Below are 21,545 nucleotides of genomic sequence, written 5' to 3'. Positions count from 1 at the left end.
TATATATATATATATATATATATATATATACATATATATATATATATATATATATATATATATATATATATGCATACACAAAGGGATTTTCCTCCCTTTCAAGGGAGGTAGCCAAGTCAAAAGGTAAGTACTCCTACCTTATTCCACTCCCATCTACCACCCTTTCTTCTCTCTCATCTTAGCTCCTTATGGATGACAGATCATTCCTGTGTCCTGCCTACTGCCCTGGGTCAGAAGTAATACAGCAAGACACATGACATCCACAGCAAAGCTGATTCACTTAATTGGCAAATCCCCCCTCTCATTTTCTGTCTTCTCTTGTCCTTCCTCAACAGACATTCCCTTCTTTCCCAATGCCCCTTTTACCCCATCCATTTCGTCCTTGGTCACCCCCTCATGTTCACTCCTTCCACCTCTTTTACTAATTTTCCTTCACTCATTCTTTTCAGTCTCCAAACCATCCCAATATTCTTTAATCAACCCTATCATCCAACTTTCCCCCTACGGTCTCCTCCTCACCTCCTCATTTCTCACTCTATCCAGTCTAGTAACCCCTTTCATACTTCTCAGAAACCTCATCTCAAATCAATTCAAACTCCTCTCTAATGCCCCATGTTTCTGCCCCATACAGTGCTGTCAACACAATCACTCCTTCGTAAAATTTCCTCTTAGCATCCAATCCCAAATGTCTATTTCTTGTTACACATTTTAATTCCCCAAGGCATTTACTTACTTCTCTCAATCTACCTCCACATACACTCCTCCCTTTCCCGCCGCATTTGCACCCAAGTATCTAAAACTATCCACTTCCTCCAGTCTTTCTCCCTTAACCCCTTCATTACCGACCCGTCAACCTTACGTAAACAAACATTTCAAACCGTCCCACGAATGGCTGGAGCCTTATGTTTGTAAACACAGACACTTGCCACCACGTGGGTAGAAATAACTCAGAAACCAAGGCCTTGAGAGCCCTCAATACACACAGCTTATAACTGTGACATGTGTGTGTCACGGGGAGCATGCTCTGTTCCTGGCGGGTGCACTCAGCCGTGACACGCAGGTGTCACAAAACACACATGCGGTACTCAAGGGGTTAATACTCACTTCCAGTCTGCTGACACTTTCTCCCCTTGTACATCTCACCACCTTACTTTTACCCACATTTATCTTCTATTTCCTTCTTTTGCACACTTTCCTAAACTCTGTCACTAACTTCCTCAATGCCCCCTTTGATCCTGCTACAAGAGCAAACAACAACTGGTTTATCTCCCACATTTTCTTTAACCATATTATAATCAAAAGGAATTCTTAATGTAACATGACACAATAATGTTTCTTTCTACAACCAAGTTACATACATACATATATATACCAAGGCTTTTTCCCCCTTCCAAGGGAGGTAGCCAAAAAGGGAAAGGCATAAAAACACTCCCACCCATTTCATCCCTAAATACACTCCACACCCCTCCCACCCTTCCTCTCATCTGAGCACCTCCTGGATGACGGGTCATCCCTGCACCCTGCCCACCGCCCTGGGTCAGAAGCAGTGTCGCAAGACACAGTACATCCACAGCAAGGCCGCTTCATTTAATCGGCGACCCCCCCTCTCCGTCCCCCTTTGCATATAAGGCGAGGACGGGGAGAAATCCCTTAGGGCTGCGTCTACAACCAAGTTAGGAGTTATATTTCCTTGATTTTGTCCTAAGCAATTACATGATTAATAACTCTAAAATATATAAAAATCCTGTTCTAATATAGTTCTTCTTTTACCCTTACACTGTTCTTTACTTTTTTGTCCAGTGTTATGAATGGAGGAGAAATATTTAAATTTCATTTAATTTTTTTTCTCCAGGAACGAAAAGAGTGTTTCACTTTAAAATTTTATTTACAACAACAAAACAATAACAACGAAAGCACTTTCGGTAACAGAACGATTAAGTATTCATTCTAATATAGCTTCAAACCAGAAGACAAGAAAATCACGTGAGACATAATAACCCTTAAACAACACTTAGATTACATGTAATGTGGATAAACTCAGTGGGAGAAAACAAAGATAATTAAAGATCACTCATGGGAACGAAGTTTGGTAAAAGCCTATTTGACACACCAACATTCAAAATCCCAAAAGGTGACCTACAAACCTAAACAAAAACTGTGTAATGTGGATTAAATTCAGAGGGAGAAAACAAAGGTAATTAAAGATCACACACAGGAACAAAATTTGATTAAAGCCTATTTGACACACTAACACTCAAAATCCCAAAAGGTGACCTACAAACCTAAACAACAAAACCCACACCATACATAGAACGTAATGTGGAAAAACAAAAAGGTGGGGGGAAACAAGGTCACTCAAGAGAATGAATAGAAAAAAACCTGATTGACACTCCTCATTCAAAATCCCAAAAGGTGACCTACAAATCTAATAAAAAACCCACACCATACATAGGACATAATGTGGATAAACAAAAGGTGGGGGAAAACAAGGTCACTCACAAGAATGAATAGGAAAAAGCCCAATTGACACTCCTAGTTCAAAATCCCAGAATATAAATTATACCAATTCTATTTTATTGATCAGATACTGAGAATTAGGAGTGATTGTGCCAACAGCACTGTATGGGGCAGAAACATGGAACATAAGAGAGGGAGAAGGAGTTTGAATGTGTTTGAGATGAGGTGTCTGAGAAGTATGATGGGGGTTACTAGGCTAGATAGTGTGAGAAATGAGGAGGTGAGGAGGAGAACAGGGGTGGAAAGGGAGTTGGGAGATAGGGTTGATGAAAGAGTATTAGGATGGTTTGGAGACATGGAAAGAATGAGTGAAGAAAGACTAGTAAAAGAGGTATGGAAGGCAGATGTGGAGGGAGTGAACATGAGGGGACGTCCTAGGATGAGGTGGATGGAGAAAGGCTGTATATGGATGATGTTGTGATGCATGAGGTGGGATGGGTGGGGGGATGGGGTAGTATGTGTGAGCAAAATTTGACACAGCCCGAAAGGATTTCTCCTTGTCTTCTCCTTTTATACATGGGGGGATGGAGAGGGGGGGTTGCCAATTTAATGAAGTGGCCTTGCTGTGGATGTGCTGTGTCTTGCGACACTGCTTCTGACCCAGGGCAGTGGACAAGGTGCAGAGATGACCTGTCATCCAGGAGGTGCTAAGATAAGAGGGAGGGTGGAGGGGAGTGGAGTGTATTCAGGGATGGAATAGGTGGGAATGATTTTATGCCTTTTCCTTTTTGGCTACCTCCCTTGTAAGGGGGAAAAAGCCTTGGCATATGTATGTATGTATGTATGAGAATTACTAAATATACAGAAGAATGTAGGATACATGTAGATACCCTTCTGTTCTTATAACTGTCCAATTTATAAGTTTCCTCTGTAATATTCCTCAACCAACAAATTAGAGGAACTAGAAAAATATTGTAGTTAGATTAAATACACCTTTATTTGAAGAACTTTGGAAGAAGAAAAATAATAAATAATAAATGTAAAATCTACATGGTTTCATGTCCATAGTTAATGAAAATGTTTATAATTAAATAGATAAACAAAATAAAAATTACTGTATGAAGCAAGTTCAGCATCTTCTGAGGCTGGTATTATTACTGTGTACTATATACCAGTACTTGTGTATTGGTCAAATTCTCAGTTGTCAATCAGGGGTCAATTTACATGAGTATTACTTTCACTGGGTTGAAATTTCTACATGAAGAGAAGGACAAAGAGCAATTCTTACATTCTATGCACTATTTTTGAATTACAACAATATTCTGTCCCAGTTGACTATAAAAAGATACTTTAATGGAAATATACAGGGCAACAGAATGACTTTGCATGTTTGAGTATAAATTACAACAATGTCAGATGATAAACATTTGGATTTTAATGCTTCATGCTTCAGGCTCACTGATCTTTAATCTTACATTGCATAGGATGATTCTTACCAAGTTTTCTGAAGTGAATTTGTACATACATACATATACCAAAGGCTCTTTTCCCCCTTACAAGGGAGGTAGCCAAGAAACAAAGGCATAAAAACCACTCCCACCCCTTCCATCCCTATCACACTCCACTCCCCTCTACCCTCTTCTCTCCCTCTTATCTTGGCACCTCCTGGTCATCCCTGCATCTCGCCCACTGCCCTGGATCAGATGCAGCATCACAAGACACAGCACATCCACAGCAAGGCCACTTCATTAAATTGGCAACCCCCCTCTCCATCCCCTCATGCAGTAAAGGAAAAAACGGGGAGAAACCCCTTCGGGCTATGTCAAATTATTTCTCACACATACTCCCTCACCCCTCATCCACCACCCTATCTACCTCATGCATCACAGCATCATCCATATACAACCATTCTCCATTCACCCCTGTCTTCTGTCCTCTCCCATTCATAAAATGTGGTGCTTTACTATAATTGATTGTTTTATTACCCTAAAAAAACAGGGGTTGACCTCCACACAAAATATTTCAATTAATGATTTCTTATGTACAAGTATATACTGTATTCTTGATTTCATAAGAAAGGATCTTTTATACTGTGAAAAAAAATCCTTGCATGGGAAATTTTTACCATCGAATTGGAGCATCTGTTGGATAAGAGAAATAATTAATACCAGTAGTGTGAAATAAAACTGTCAAATAAGGTATGCTTAAAATGAGGCAGATTAGTGTGGTCACCTGTATGTACTTTCCAGGCTCAATATAAATTTCTATTTCTATCTATATACATCCCCAAAGGCAACCACTGGGGGTGGCACCATCCTAGCATCCCAATAGGGGGGAGTTTGTGACATTAAACCAAATCACCATCATCATCTATATACCAAAAAGCTTCTTACCCCTATCTTCAATTGCCCTCACATTTACCACCTATGCCACCCCATCCATTTACACAGTGAATAACCAGTGATATTATTCAACCCTGACACAGCCCTACCTTCACCTCAAACCACTCACTCTTACCATTTCCAACCCTACCACAAACTCCAATACTCATGTAAAAAAAATTTACTGCCCTTAACAACTTCCTCCCTATGCCATACATTTGCAACTCCTCCCACAAATTTCTTATTGTCAGCCCTAACAAAATCCTTCTCCAGTGTGATAGTAATTAGTTGTTGGCAACTCTCATTAACACTACCATTTTTGCATCTGACAAAGCTATGTATCGTTATTCACCATGGTGACACGGTCGGTCTAGGTCCTGCATACCAAACTGCTTCCTACTGTTAATGTGCGTGAGTGTTTCTTTTATGTTGTTCTGTTTTGTGTTATGTATTGTGTTAATACTGTTTTGTATGATTGTCTGTATTTATTTTGTTTTGTCTGTTATGCGTTGTCTGTTATGTACATTACTATGTTAATGCCGTGTTGTGTGATTGTCGGTAGTATTTTGTTTTGACTGTCTCTCTGTTACAGATATGATACCCTGGTATTTGATGAATAAAGCTTGGAATTTGCCATCAAGCATTTCAGTCTTATTTCATCCAGATCCATAAAAGCCAAAAAAATATCCTAATCTTTTGCCACAATATTTTTGTATATCTTCCTCACTACAAAAATCTGGTCTACACATTTGCTACCTTTCCCAATCTACACTGTTAACATTGGTTGACTGAGTAAGAAGGATTTATTCCAACTAAATTACTGACAATAATTTGTCAATAAAAGAATACTGAATTTTCACTATTAATTTTGTGCTAGAAATATATCCTAAAGATACATTATTCATTATTAAAGAGCATGCACCTTGACTATAACTTAATGCTGGCACAAAACTAGGATAGAAATTAGAAGTATTATCACTTACACAATATGATGTGATATTTCTTCTAAATGGAAGGTGGGAAGAAAACTTGACATCTTACTGGTCTTTAGCTTTCATGTCTTTCTTTAATTTAGCCAGTGATGCCAATCGCTCATTCCTCCAATCACGACGATTCTTCCATTATAATCAAAGGAGTAAACCATCAGTGTCATTCTAAAACCACTAAAAATTTTATTGAAAAATAAATACAGTGCATCCAAGAAAACAAAACTGAAAATCATGATATAAAATAAATTTATTACTTAACCTAAATCAACCTACAAAAATTGTATCACAAAGTAATTATTATTACTCAGGATACCAAATATAGTAATAAAAATATTGTACAGAATTTGTACAGGTATTAACCTGCAGGGTGTCCAATGGTATGCGTTGATCCATCTGGGAACTTAGTTCTTTAGTGTCTTCTACAGTCCAAGAGGGTATTGGACCAAAGGTGTGCCCTACAGCTGACATGCCCTTACCATACCGTGCACAAAAGTTCTCCATCCCTACAGAAAAAAAAAGAACAATTAATGATACCTCTAATGAATGTCAACTGTTATCTTAATGTCATTCTACAGTATCATTTGAGCAACTTACTCATTTGGATTAGATCAGGTAATTTCAAAGTTAAAAAAGGATTTTTCAATCTCAGAAAAAAAAAGTAAAATCAAAGCCTACCCAAAGCCCCTATTATTTTGTAATGAGCAGGTGAAGCAAAGTCTGGGAGAGAATTTCGTGATGGAAAAAGTATCTAGGAATGGGTTCTTGGCAGATAATTAATTTGCTTTTGGACAAGGAGGGACTTGTATGTTCATATTCTATCTGCCATGTATGAGACAAATGTAATTATTGCAAAGTTGCAAACAAGGGTAAGAAATATGTAATTTCACCTATAGATACAAAGACACACACTGATGTGAACACATTTATGGCCTACTACATACATGTACAGTGAAGTTCCAATTATCCGGTGTCTGATAGAGCAATCCTGATATAACGGCAACTTTTATCAACCCCTATCAATAAGATTAAATATAAATATCAATACGTGACAATGCCAATATGTGAATTACATGCACACTCTAGGCAGCTGAACTACGCGGGTAGAGTGTCAACACTGTAGTGGCAGTCATCCGAACTATTGAGAACAGCCTTCTGCTTTGCTGCCATATTACCTGTTGCATCCATTGTATTACGATCTCCTCTTTATCTGTTTACATTGGCGTGTCTGTGCTAGCTACTGTATCTCACCATGGCTTCACTGCAGAATAAGACCATGGGGAAGAGGAAGCACTTTGTTCTCATGCTCCCAAAGAAGACTGAGCTCGTAAAATGGATGGAGAAGGAAGAGAGCTGCATGAAGTTGATGGCAGAATTCAGTGTGAGTTCATTGATGCAGAAACAAGAAACAGAAAGACAAGCTCCTGTCTTTTGTTGCTAATACAGAAGTCCCTACATCAGTAATTGACAAGAGGAAGTCGTTGAAGAGACATAAGCTTGATGAATTGGATCGGAATCTCTACGTTTGGTTTACTGTTGAACGCTCTGAAGGTAATCCTGTCACTGGGCCTGTGCTCATTGAGAAGGCCAAGAAGCTATGGGCAAATTTGGAGATTGAAAATGAATGTAACTTATACATCAGATGGCTGTGCAAATTTAGGACTTGTCATGGCATCAGAAAGCTGGAAATCATTGGTGAGCATCATTCAGCAGATCATGAGCCAGTTGTACTTTGTTTTTGTGTTTATATTATTTGTGAGGTTTAGGTAGGAAATTAAATGAATTTTGGGTAGGTTTATCCTTTTTAAAGGATATGACCCAAAACAATGGCATATTTGATTTAGCGGCAATGGAAAAGTCCCATGACAGCTGGATAATCATAACTGTACTGTATATTCACACATGCATCAGCGTAGCATAAGAAATCCTATCTTTATACCAAGAGCTTTTCCCCCTTATAAGAGAAGTTGCCAAGTCAAAGACATGTATCTACACCCATCTATTCCACTCCCCTCTACTACGTTTTCCTCCCTCTCATCTCAGCTCCTCATGGATGATGGCTCATCCCTGTATCATAAGCAATGTAATAAGACACAGTACATCCACAGTAAGGCCACTTTACTTAAACGGATACTACCCCTCTCTATCCCCTCATGCAGAAAAAAAGATAGGTAGAAATCTCTTTGAGCTGCATCAAAATATTCACACATAAGCACCCCCTATCCCCTGCCATTTCCTTCCTTGCATAACAGTATCATCTATACACAGCCACTCTACACTCATCCCTATCTCCTGCTGCCTCCCTTCCTTGCTCAACAGACATTCCCCTTTTGCTCAACACCTCCTTCATCCCATCCATCCATCTCATCCTTTGTTATCCCCTTAAATTCACTCCCTGTACTTCAGCATTCCACAACTTTTATACTAATCTTTCTTTGCTCATTATTTCCATGTGTCCAAACTATCCTAATACTCTTTCAACAGTGCTCTCTGCCACCTCTTTTTCCACTCCTGCTCTCCTCTTCACCTCCTTGTTTCTCACTCTACCCAACCTAGTAACCCCTACCATAATTCTCAAACATTTTATCTCAAACATATTCAAACATTTCCTTTCTGCCTTTCTTAAATTCCAAATCTGTCCCACACAAATCTGTCTGCACAATCATCCCTTCATACAATCTCCTCTTAGCATCCATTCCCAGATGTCTATTACTCATGACACCTTTTAATCCCCCAAGGCATTTATTTGCTTCTCTCAATCTACAATTCACCTCTACCTCCATTCCTCCCTTTCCAGCCACATGCACCCTCAAATATCTAAAGCTATCCACTTCCTCCAGCCTCTCTCCTTTAAGACTCACTTCCAACTCACTGACATCTCTCTCCTTGCATACCTCATCACCTTGGTTTTACCTACAATTACCTTCAACTTTCTCCTACTGCATACCTTCCCAAACTCAGCTGACTCCTTACCACTCCTACCATAACTGCAGTGTCATCAGCAAACAACAAATAATTCACATCCTACTTTTCTACATTTTCTTTAACCATTTCCCATCCCCTACCCATTACCCTCACATTTACCTCCTGTATCACCTGATCCATGTATACATTGAACAGTCATGGTGACATGACACATCCCTGACACAGTCCCAACTTTACCTCAAACTACTCACTCTCTCCATTTCCAATTCTAACACAGACTCTACTATATACACATACGTATACGAACATTTTTCCCCCTTACATGGGAGATAGTCAAAAACAAAGACATAAAATCCACTCCTACCAATTCCATCCCCACATACTCCACTCTCATTGACCCCCTTCCCTCCATCTTATCTTGGTTCCTCCTGGATGATGGGACATCCTTGCATCCCGCCCACTGCCCTGGATCAGAGGCAATGTAGCAAGACACAACACATCCATAGCAAGGCCGCTTCATTTAATATGTGGCCCCCCCACCTCTCTCCATCCCCTCATGCAGAAAAAGAAATGGGGAGAAACCCCTTTTGAGCTTTGTTAAAATATCATTCACACATACTCTCTAACCCCCCCATCCCCCACCCACTCCCTTCCATACATCACAACATTATCCATACACAACCATTCTATCCTCACCCCTATATTCTGTCTTCTACTTTCCTTCCTCAACAGACAATCCCCTCTTTCCCAATACCCCATCCATCTATCCCATCCTTGGTTGCCCCCTCATGTTCACTCCCTCCACCTCTGCCTTTTGCACCTATTTACTAATCTTTCTTCACTACTCTACTACTACTATCTTGACTGCCCTTAACAGCTTTCCCCCCAATCCCATATATCTGCATAACATCCCATAGTGCCTTTCTGTCTACACTGTCATACGAATTTTCCAAAATCCATAAAGGCCCAAAATCCATCCTCATCTTTTGCTAAGGTTTCTCACATATCTGTTTTACCACAAAAATCGGATCCACAACTCACACTGTTCTACACTTATTACTCCCTCAGTTCCTTTCCTAATCCTCTCAATCAAAACCCTCCTTTAAGCCTTGACAACTACACTCAACAAACTGATCCCTCTGAAAGATATTGTGTTGTTGTCTAGGGATTGTTACTATGGGGCACAGTAGTATGAGGTGTTTTGTGTTTTCTATATGGTGGTTGCATCTGGGGTCATTTTAATCTGTGGCCAAACCTATTCTGTGTTAGCACAATCCTAAGTACAGGTATGGCAATGTGGTTCTTGTCTGGTGTGGGAAGGTCTTTTCTGTGGGACTTATATCTGAGGGTTGTAGTTGGAATATTAAGACTGATTGACAGAGTGGAAGACCTGAAAATTGAATAAGTAAGCTATTCTTTTCTATATTAAAACAATTTGTTTCCTGTGTGCAAAGCACATTATTATGTAATGACTAAAGAATTCTATTACTTAAAGTCATCAACATTACCTTCAGCATTAAGATGACAAGTTTCCAATGGACCTATCCAAGCATATCTTGTTCCCAATCCTTCACTCATCATAGTATCAACATCAGCTGCACTCACATACCCATTGTTCACTAAATGCCAGCATTCGTTAGGAATAGCACATCTGCAAATAGGTTTGAATAAATTTCAAAACTTAACTACAGTCCAACGCATATATTAAAGGAAATAAAAATGATAGAAAAAAAAAACTTACTGAATACGGTTTATACCAAAACCAGGAATTTCTTTGGAAAATGTAACAGGAGATTGTCCAATTTCTTCCATAAGTTGGCGAGTTTTAGTTACTACAGACTTCAATGTCCATGGAGCAGGTACTATTTCTACTACAGGTACATAGTATGGAGGGTTCACCTGGAAAATTAAAATGAGTTTAAATGTATTTATCTGGTTGTATTTACCCAGTTGTATTTTACAGGATGGTGAGCTATGCTCATGGTGACCCATTTTTGTATCTCGCAACACACTATCTTTTTGTCCACTTTGTTCCAGATATTTATCACTCTGTGTTGGAAGCTATTCTTTTTCAGGTCTCTTCTGTATCTATCCTTTTTGAGTTTCTTTGCATGTCCTCTTGTTTTTCCTCTGTCCCACTTTAATAAGTCCTCTCTATCAAGGAGTTCCTTGCCTTTCATAATCCTGTAGATGGTTAGTAGGTCCCCTCGTTCTCTTCTTTGTTCCAGGGTCGGCAATTCCAGTTCAGCCAATCTTTGTTCATATGTTAAGTTTAAAAGTGTTGGGGCCATCTGTCATTGCTCTTTGTATTCTTTCTAATTTTCTTGTATTCTTTTTTGTACTAGGTGACCATATTATTGCTGCATATTCCAATTTTGGCCTTATCAGTGTTAGTAATATTTTTTTCATCATTTCCTCATCCAGGTATTTTAAAGCCACCTTTATTGATCTCAACAAATTGTATGTTTCTCCAACTATTTTGTTTATATGTTCATCTGGAGCCATGTCTTTGGTGATGATTACTCCTAGGTCCTTTTCAGAATTCATTTTCTTTACTTCTTTTTTGTCAATTTTATAATGTCCTGATATTCTATTCTTGCTTTTCCCAAATTCAGTTATACTGCATTTCTTGATGTTAAATTCTACTTCCCATTTCTTGCTCCATTCTGAGACAGACTTTGTTCAGGTCACTCTGTAATGATGAAAGAGTATTGGGATGGTTTGGACACATGGAAAGAATGAATGAAGAAAGATTAGTAAAAGAGGTGTGAAAGGCAGAGGCAGAAGGAGTGAACATGAGGGGGCAACCTAGGATGAGATGGATGGATGGGGTAAAAGGGGCATTGGGGAAGAAGGGAATGTCTGTTGAGGAAGGACAAGAGAGGACAGAAGATAGGGGTGAATGTAGAATGGTTGTGTATGGATGATGCTGTGATGCATGAGGGGGGAGTGGGTGGGGAATGGGGGTGAAGGAGTATGTGTGAAAAAAATAAATTCACGCAGCCCAAAGGGATTTCTCCCCATCTTCTCATTTTCTTCATGATGGAACAGAGAGGGGGGGTCACTGATTTAATGAAGCGGCTTTGCTGTGGATGTGCTGTCTTGTGACCCTGCCTCTAACCCAGGGCAGTGGGCAAGATGCAGGGATGACCTGTCATCCAGGAGGTGCCAAGATAAGAGGTAGGGAAGGGGGTGGATGGGAGTGGAGTATGTTAGGGATGGAATGGGTGGGAGTGATTTTTATGCCTTTGTTTTTTGGCTACCTCCCTTGTAAGGGGGAAAGAGCCTTTGGTATATGTATGTATTTACCTAGTTGTATTATATGAGAAGGGAGCTATGCTCGTGGTGACCCGTCTTTGTATCTCGCAGCATCAAGTTTTTTCTTAAAATCTTGAATAGTGTTTGCACACACTGTTTCCTTATCTAATTTATTCCAGGTATCCACCACTCTATGTGGGAAGCTATTTTTTTTTTTCAGATGTCTTCTATAAATAGCTTTTTTGAGTTTCATGTCCTCTTGTTTTTTTGTTGTACCATTTTAATACATCATCTCTATCTAGGATTTCCATTCCTTTCATGATTCTATAAATAGTCGGTAGATCTCCTCTTTCTCTTCTTTGTTCCAGAGTGGGTAGTTTCAATTTGGACAATCTTTGTTCATATGTTAATTTGGAGAGAGTTGGTGCCAACTTTGTTGTTGCTCTTTGTATTCTTTCTAATTTCTTTATATTCTTTTTAGTACTGGGTGTCCATAGTGTTGCTGCATACTCCAGTTTTGGTCTTATTAGTGGAACTAACATTTTTTCAATAATTTCCTCATCCAAATAGTCAAATGCCACTTTCGTTAACCTTAATAGGTTGAAGGTTTCTCCGACTATTTTATTGATATGTTTGTCCGGTGTCATGTCTTTGCTGATTATTACTCCAATGTCTCTTTCAAAGTTCACTTTTTTGACTTCTTCACCAATTTTATAATTTCTTGATATTCTATTTTTTCTTTTTTTAAACTCCATTATACTACACTTCTTGATATTGAAGTTTACTTCCCACTTTTGAGCCCATTTCCAGATTTTGTCTAGGTCTAACTGTAATGATTCACAATCTTCCTCTGTTCTTACTTTCTTTAGTATTTTTGTGTCATTTGCGAAGAAATTCATATGTATATATATATATATATATATATATATATATATATATATATATATATATATATATATATATATATATATATATACCGGGTATATATAATTGAAATTTGCACCAGCTTCAGTGCTGATCCAGTTAAGCAATCAGGAAGTACGGCGCATAGCGCCGCCCACAGGCCAAGTGGCCGTGAACCTAAAGAGGAGCTCAATGTTTTTTGATGTGGGGATAATGAATGGGTCCTTAGTCTGTCTGTTCATGGTAGGGTTTTTATCTTTTATGTATAAGGCTTCTAGGATCAGCAATGAAGTGTTTGTGATCTGCGTATTGTGTATATATAATCATCCCCCACACACTGTACTCATTAGCACTGAAGATGCCTAACTGTTAGGCGAAAGCTCTGCATAAAAATTAAGAAGATAATTCCCATGCCTTTACCTATACCACCAATGCTATTTGGCCAGGTAATTAGAGAACTTAACACGACACAGTGTGCCAGCACAAGAAAAGTTGAAAATGTCAGCAAAAAACTCATGAATGCAGAAACTGCTGAAAATTTCAATTATATCTGCCTAAAAGAGGATCTGCTGCCCAACTATAGCAATATATATATATATATATATATACATACATATATATACATTATATATATACATATATATATATATATATATATATATATATACAGGTTGTCGTCGACTTACGACCGAGTTCGGTTCCGACAGACAGGTCGTAAGTCGATCTGGACGCAAGTCGGACTTTATATATTACATATACAGTATATATTACCCTTTATATATTATTTTTGTTACTGTATATATATTGTATATTTTGCATACTGAAATAATCTTAGCATCTTTGAACTATGTTGTATAATATTTATAACCTTTTCATAATTTTATATGATTTTCTTTGGGAAACGTAGCTTAGGCCTAAGCATACTGAATAAAATCCTATAATCTCTGACCTATAATACTATATACTGTATTTTTTAACATTTTTATTATTTTACCACCAGACTTTCCTTAGGAAACGTATGCATACTGAATAAAATCGTATTATCTTTGAGCTACGTTCTTTAATATTCCTTAACTTTTTTTTTTATAATTTTCGTTCGGAAACGTAGCCTAGGCCAACGGATACTGAATAAAGTCCTGTCATCTTTGACCTACAAATACTTTATTGTTTGTTAAAATTAAAATCATTGCAAGGCACAATTAGGAAAATTTCTATTTCAAAACACATTCTTTTCGTTTACGTAGTATACCGAAAATATCGTTAACGACAATAGACTAGGCATAAACAAATTTTACTGTTACATTTTATAATCGCAACACATAAAAATACAAAATGCTGTACCGAACATATGTATTATTATCGACAACAGACTAAGCATAAAAAAAAATTAGTTACATTTTATTAATTGCAAAACATATATAAAAAAAAAATGTAAGGTAAAATTTTATTTAAAAACACATTCTTTTCGTTTACGTACCGTACCGAACATATTTTATCGGCAACAAACTAGCCTAGGCATAAAAAAATAGTTTTGCTGTTACATTTTATTAATTGCAAAATATATGAAAATACAAAATGCAATGCAAAATTAGGAAACATTTTACTTCAAACAAACAAAATGAAAGAATATTTAGCTGGCTGAAATGCTGACGCTGCCGGCAGCCTGCCAATACTATCGCACTTGCGTCTCGCGGCGTGCAAAGTAATTGTACTGCACTGCCAGGCATAACATTAAAATTCTGTTACTCTATTAAATGTTAAATATCATTGCACTATCTCGTGGTCGTAAAGTCGATCAGTCGTAAGTCGCATAGGTCGTAAGTCGACGACCTGTATATACATATATATATACATATACATGCTAATAAGAACACAGGTACGTGTGTTCACTTATCCAAAGTAGACCACTTGGAAAAAGGAAACTAACGAAGCAGAGCGCTTTCGTATATTACATCTTCAGTGCAACAAGTACAAAGTAATAAAAATGCATAGATAATATATACATGAAACAAAGGAACAAGGACAGAATAAGGGTGGCAGCCAATTACCCCTGGAGGGCGGAAGGTCATTGTCAATTAACTTATGATGGTGGGGCGACATCAGGTCACAGTCGCCAGGGTCACATTGTCGATGGGTTACAATTTACCTGATATCATCTTACTAATTTCTTGACAAATAAAATTAACTAGTTTGTATAAGCCTTTGTGTAGATTGGTATTTTGATTACTGGTGGTATGAATCAAACTACACTCTATTAAATTTCTTGCTATAATGTTGTTGGTATAATAGATTGGCTGGGCATTATCCCAATCAGTTGGATGATTATTTAATTCAATATGTTTGAAAATACCACTCGAATTATTACCATACCTAACATTTTTCTTATGTTGTTCAATTCTAATGTTTAAGGGTTTGGCAGTTTGACCTATGTAAAATTGATTACACATTTTGCAAGGAATTTTATAAATGCATCCTTTTTCAATTTCAATACTATTGTTGATGAGTTTATGTTTTACTGTACTATCATTTTTAAAAACTACCTTTACGTTAAATCTTTTTAATAACTCTGATACTTAACAAATTTACTTGTTGGGTTCTGTCTCCTATTCTCTAACTTTCTAACATACCTAGACTCAAATTCATGTATGGTTCCAGCTTAATTTATATCTCTGAATTTCAATCATCGCATTTAGATTTGAATTCATGTATTGTTTGAGCTTGGGCTATGTCACCTTCTAAGCTTTTCCACATATTTATGCATCTATATGGAAAAATGTATTTCTTCACATCCTTTTGATGTGGTCTTTCTAAATTCACTTCTATAATCTCTTAAAGCCCTCCCATCTGCATGTTACTGTGGGGTTAAAAGCTGCTAAGTAGCATGCAGCTTATACTTTAGGGTCTATATGGGGCGCCCCTATGGACCAGAGCCACACGTCATTTTGTCTGAGGTAGAGGAAATCTCTATTCAAAGAAAAATTATGATATTTTATTATACTGTGACTATCCTTCTGTTATGTTGTCCTCCCACTCTTGTTACTGTCCTGTACCACATCTCTGAATATCATTGTTTTCAGTATGCCAAACCCTGTGGTGGGGGAAAAGAATACTGTCACCAAGTATTTCCACTTGAATCGTATAAGGTGACAAAAATGGGACAGGGATAGGACTAGGCATCCTTCTCCCAGTAGCCCCAAAGGGGACATTCCTAAAAAAAAGCAAAGGCATAAGAGGATCTGGGAGGAGTTTTCCAACCAGTACCCTAATGTTTGGGTCTTTTAATGTGCAAGGATGTGGTACAGATGAAAGTAAAATGGAAGAGATAGGCAGTATGTTAGTGAGAAGAAAGCTGGATATGTTGGCATTGAGTGAAATTAAGTTGAAAGGGAGGGGCGAGTTTGAGATTGGAAGTGTAAATGGGAGGCTTTCAGGAGTGAAGAGAGGACAAGGGAGAGAAGGTGTGGCTATACTAGTAAATGAAGAGATAGGTATGTGGTGGAGTGGAAGGAGGTTTCTTCAAGGTTAATGTGGGAAGGGAGATGTGGTACAGATGAAAGTAATATGGAAGATATAGGCAATACGTTTGTGAGAAGAGAGATGGATGAGTTGGTACTGAGTGAAACCAAATTGAAAGGGAGGGGCGAGTTTGCGTTTGGGACTGTAACTGGGAGGATTTTAGGACTGAAGAGAGGACATGGGAGAGAAGGGGTGGCTATACTAGTAAATGATGAGATAGGTAAGCATGTGGTAGAGTGGAAGGAGGTTTCTTCAAGTGTTTATGGAGATATTTGGCAACTCCTCCCACCAGCATACCCCACAAGGACAGTGGACAGGGTACCAGTACTCTTGCAAAGGTCAAAGTAAGGTGACATCGCTCCTGGCGCTCTCACCGTACGCAACAGTTTTGATTCCTCGCACTGTATTGTTGCCGTGATCATGGAAAAATTAACAAGAAACAAGAGAGTAAAGTGACAGAATATAGAGAGGGCTCGTGAGTGCCTGAAATAGAAACAAGAAGGAAAAAGAAAGAGGAGAAAAACAGCACAGCTGCTCCCAGCACTCTGCAAGCATTTACTAGCCACGCCCATCTTACATCTCCTCCACCCTTGCCACACCACTCACCCTCACCTCACACCTCATCATCCAAGAGGAAATTGGAGATTTGCTATGCATCGCAACCATCAAACAATCGCAAAAAATGGTTGTGAAACTTAAATCCCCCATCCTGTAAAGTTTATGTTTTTGTTCTTTCTATTGTAATATCTTCGGTTGCTCTTTATGGATTTTTGTAATTTTTGTTTCATTGTTTCATACAGTAAAAAATAAAAGAAATTTGATTTTTTTTATTTATGAAACCTGAATTTTGCAGCATTTTTTAATTATTCAGAGAAACAAATTAATAAAAAAAAAAATCAGAGGTATTAGTATAAAAAATGTATTCAATAAGATTTGTTCCCCAGACTCCAAGCTTTCATTTCATACCAAGCTGAATGATGTGGAAGGATTTTCCATTAAGTAATTAGAGCTTCAGTACAACTCACTATATCTTCATTAAATATTCACTATGTTTTATACATACATGGGAGGAACACAATACCCTGAGGAATTACACACTAATGTAAGGGGTATTTATACATATATTCATTAAACACATATTTAAAAAAAAAATTCACCTACTCTATAAAGATATGTGACACTCCCTTAAGGACATACATGTTCTAAGGGGAGAGAGTGGAGGAATATCAGATCCTTTTCTGGTGGAAGGTGAGTTGAGAGTGGAGGATAGAAGGAGAGAGAGGAAAAGGACAGAGGGTAGGGAGGTGCTTAAAGTGAACTGCTCAAATGAGAAAGAAAAGGAGTACAAGAAGCTGAGAGGGGAGTGGGAGAGAGTGAAAGATTAGAACTAGGCGTGGAGGAGAAATGGAGATAGTTCAAGGAGGGAGTCACAAGGTGTGCAAATATTGTGTGTGGAACAAGGAGGAAGGGAGGAAATAGAAGGAAGGGTAGTGAGTAGAGGGACGAGGAAGCAAAGAAGATTGTAGAGGAGAAGAAATGAGCAATCACAGATTGATTACAAAATAGGTACAAAGAAAAGAGAGGAGTAGTAAAGCATGAGATAAAGGAGGCAAAGAGGACAGCAAATATGAAATGGGGTAAAAGTATAAAAAAAATAACTAAAGTAATAAAAAGATGTTTTGGAAAGAAACTAAGAAAGGAGGAGGAGGCAAATCAAGTACAGAAGAACAGGTAAAAGGCGCAGATGGAGAGATGATAATGAAACAGAAGGCAGTAAGAGAAAGATGGGCAGAGTATTTAAAGGGAGTTGCTAAATATGTAGTAGGATAGGGAGGGAAAGGTAGTTACAGTGGGAAGCACTAAGAAAATGACTGTGATGAGTTAGGAAAATGGAGGAGAAATAAGGAAAGATGATATGAAGGCAGTTGTTAAGATGATGAGAGCAGGTAAGGCACCTGGGTTGGATGGGTATTATGCAGAATGTCTACAAAAGGAGGTACAGTGCTGGTGGACTGGCTGGTGAGGTTAATTAATTTTTGCTGGAGAGAGGGTAGAGTACCAGAGGACTGGAGGAGTGTCTGTTTAGTTCCACTTTACAAGGGAAAAGGGGACAAGTGTGAGTGTAGTAGTTTCAGAGGGATCAGTTTGTTAAGTGTAGTTGTGAATGCTTATAGGAGGGCCTTGATTGAGAGAATTAGGAGAGTAACAGAGGGAGTAATTGGTGAGGAACAGTGTGGGTTTAGGACAGGTAGGGGTTGCGTAAATCAGATTTTTGTGGTAAGACAGATATGTGTGAAAGCTTTAGGAAAAGGTAAGGATATTTTGGGCTTTTATGGATTTCAAAAAGGCTTATGAGAGGGTAGACAGGAAGGCACTGTGAGAGGTTTTACAGATATATGGGATAGGAGGAAAGCTGTTAAGAGCAGTCAAGAGTTTTTATATGAGTAGTAGAGCTTGTGTTAGAATCAGATATGGAGAGAGTGAGTGGTTTGAGGTAGAGATGGGACTTCATCAGGGATGTGTTATGTTGCCCTGGCTGTTCAATTTATACATGGATGAGGTAAATACAAGGGTAGTGGGTCAGGGATTGGAGATGGTTAAAGAACATGGAGAAAAGTGGGAGATAAGCCAGTTGTTGTTTGCTGACGACACTGTGCTTGTAGCAGGATCAGAGGAGGGATTGAGGAAGTTAGTGACAGAGTTTGGGAAGGTGTGTGATAGAAGGAAGTTGAAGATAAATGTGGGTAAAAGTAAGGTAATATGATGTACAAGGGGAGAAAGTGGCAGCAGACTGGAAGTGAGTATTAAGGGAGAGAGACTGGAGGAAGTGGATAGTTTTAGATACTTGGGTGCGAATGTGGCAGAAAAGGGAGGAGTGGTAATGGAGGTAGAATGTAGATTGAGAGAAGTGAGTAAATGCCTTGGGGGATTAAAAAGTGTAGTGAGAAATAGACATCTGGTAATGGATGCTAAGAGAAGATTGTATGAAGGAGTGATTGTTCCGACAGCACTGTATGGGGCAGAGACATGGAACATAAGAGAGGAAGAGAGAAGGAGTTTGAATATGTTTGAGATGAAATACCTGAAAAGTATGATAGGGGTTACTAGGCTAGATAGAGTGAGAAATGAGGAGGTGAGGAGGAGAACGGGGGTGGAAACGGAGTTAAGAGATTTGGTTGATGAAAGAGGATGGTTTGGACACATGGAAAGAATCAATGAAGAAAGATTGGTAAAAGAGGTGTGGAAGGCAGAGGTAGGAGTGAATATGAGGGGGAGACCTAAGATGAGATGGATGGATGGGGTAAAAGGGGCACTGGGAAAGAGGGCAATATCTGTTGAGGAAGGACGGGAGAGGACAGAAGATAGGGGTGAATGGAGAATGGTTGTGTGTGAATGATGCTGTGATGCAAAGAGGGGGAATGGAAGGGGGAATGGGGGTGAGGGAATTCATATGAAAAATAAATTGATGCAGCCCAAAGGGAGTTCTCCCTGTCTTCTCCTTTTCTGCATAAGGGGATGGAGAGGGGGGGGTCACTGAATTCATGAAACGGCCTTGCTGTGGATGTGCTGTGTCTTGCGACACTACTTCTGACCCAGGGCACTGGACAAGATGCAGGGATGACCAATCATCCAGGAGGTGCCAAGATAAGAGGGACTAAAGAGGGTGGAGGGGAGTGGAGTATGTAGGTGATGGATTGGGTGGGAGTGGTTTCTATGCCTTTGTCTTTTGGCTACCTCCCGAATAAGGGGGAAAAAAGCCTTCGGTATATGTATGTATATAATGATTCATGAACACTCAACATTTTGTGGATCAGATTGTTTACATTATTTGATTATTAATCATCAGGCTTTGAGTGTATCTAATATACAATTACATAACTGACTTACTGGATGGGAAACAATGCAGTTCTCCTTATGTGCAAGACCATATGTAAATTTGGATGGCAAGAGAGAAGATGTAGATGAACTGAGGACTGTGTCTGGGCCAACTAGCTTATCTAATTCCTTGAACACCTGAAAACACAAACATAATTTCAACACATGTCTAGCAGTCTATATATCATTTACTATTATGGCAGGTTTACCTAGCCTGTTTTCTTCATTACCTAACTCTTCAGCATGTCCTTTTTTCCCACATTGTTAAGTTCCTGCATACTTTATATATTTACTACCTCACTGTAACTGTTCCCCATAGTGGGTGTTGACAGCTTAAGTTTTAGGCAATACTTCAGGAATTTAAGTGATAACCCCTATAGACCAGTCATGCTGCTTTGTTTTCCTATTGGAGATTACAATAATTTCTATTTAAAGATGAATAACGATAATTACTAAATTCTACTATCTTTCCCCTCTGCTAGCCTCCTTAAATCTCTCCTTTACCACCCACTTCACAATCTGCCACTGCTCCTATCCCTCCTATCTCTCCTTTCCCAAGTCTATAACTCTACTTTTTTGGCATGATATTATCCACAAGAAATTGACAGTTATTGAGAAAAGAAAAAGAAAATATAGATAAAAAATAATAAAGATAAATAGATAAAAATCCACTGAGCTCAATATCCTACCTGTTGGTACAGATGTGTAGAGTGCACCAATGGCAATACGGTTGTTGCAGAGGAGGCATGATCAAGAATGCATTGTCACACACCTCCCTAACCTCCACATTTAACAAACCTCTTAAAACACCCAAGCCATCTTCCCCTTATCACTTTCAATTTCATTATCTTTTGCCCATCTGCACTCTTTACCCTCTCCTCTAGCTTATTTCACCCCTCCCTCAAATATAAGTTTTCCTCTAAACAGTGCAGTACCTTTATTTTGAGATCTAGATTTTCTGGTACACATTCCTGTACATGCTTAGCATTGGCTACACATTCTGCCATGCTACTCACACCTGTAAAAGATATAACTATGTCATTTAATGAGAAAAGGAAGAGCTCTGGAATTATACAATAATTGTTGCTTTAAGTTTCACTGACTGGAAACCTAAAATACCACAGTCACTGCTTGTGGTCCTCAGGACCCCCCATAAATCTCACTGGAAAGAAACTTAGGGCTGTTGCCTGTGCTGAATTAATGTAAGACTATTTCTATATCACTGGCTGTGCGGTTGCTAGCT

General features: G+C 38.6%; 1 protein-coding gene across 3 annotated transcripts in view; it reads right to left on the bottom strand.

Annotated features, from left to right (window-relative positions):
- Window positions 1–3,252: 3,252 nt before the first annotated feature.
- The window catches only part of LOC143027056 (lambda-crystallin-like), a 35,602-nt gene continuing 17,309 nt past the window's right edge, over window positions 3,253–21,545 (bottom strand). For all 3 annotated transcript variants that reach the window (XM_076187949.1, XM_076187948.1, XM_076187950.1), the window contains 7 exons: window positions 21,238–21,320; window positions 20,315–20,440; window positions 10,491–10,648; window positions 10,258–10,400; window positions 6,188–6,330; window positions 5,822–5,953; window positions 3,253–4,598 (listed from right to left, as the gene is read on the bottom strand). In XM_076187949.1, the coding sequence (XP_076044064.1) occupies window positions 5,876–5,953; window positions 6,188–6,330; window positions 10,258–10,400; window positions 10,491–10,648; window positions 20,315–20,440; window positions 21,238–21,320 (731 nt within the window). In that variant the 3' untranslated portion in view covers window positions 3,253–4,598; window positions 5,822–5,875. The remainder of the gene's footprint in view (window positions 4,599–5,821; window positions 5,954–6,187; window positions 6,331–10,257; window positions 10,401–10,490; window positions 10,649–20,314; window positions 20,441–21,237; window positions 21,321–21,545) is intronic.

This window comes from Oratosquilla oratoria, chromosome 7 (genome assembly GCF_046742065.1).
Source record: "Oratosquilla oratoria isolate Oo_2021 chromosome 7, ASM4674206v1, whole genome shotgun sequence".
In the NCBI taxonomy this organism is placed as follows: domain Eukaryota; kingdom Metazoa; phylum Arthropoda; class Malacostraca; order Stomatopoda; family Squillidae; genus Oratosquilla; species Oratosquilla oratoria.
This window is presented reverse-complemented; position numbering and strand designations above follow the sequence as displayed.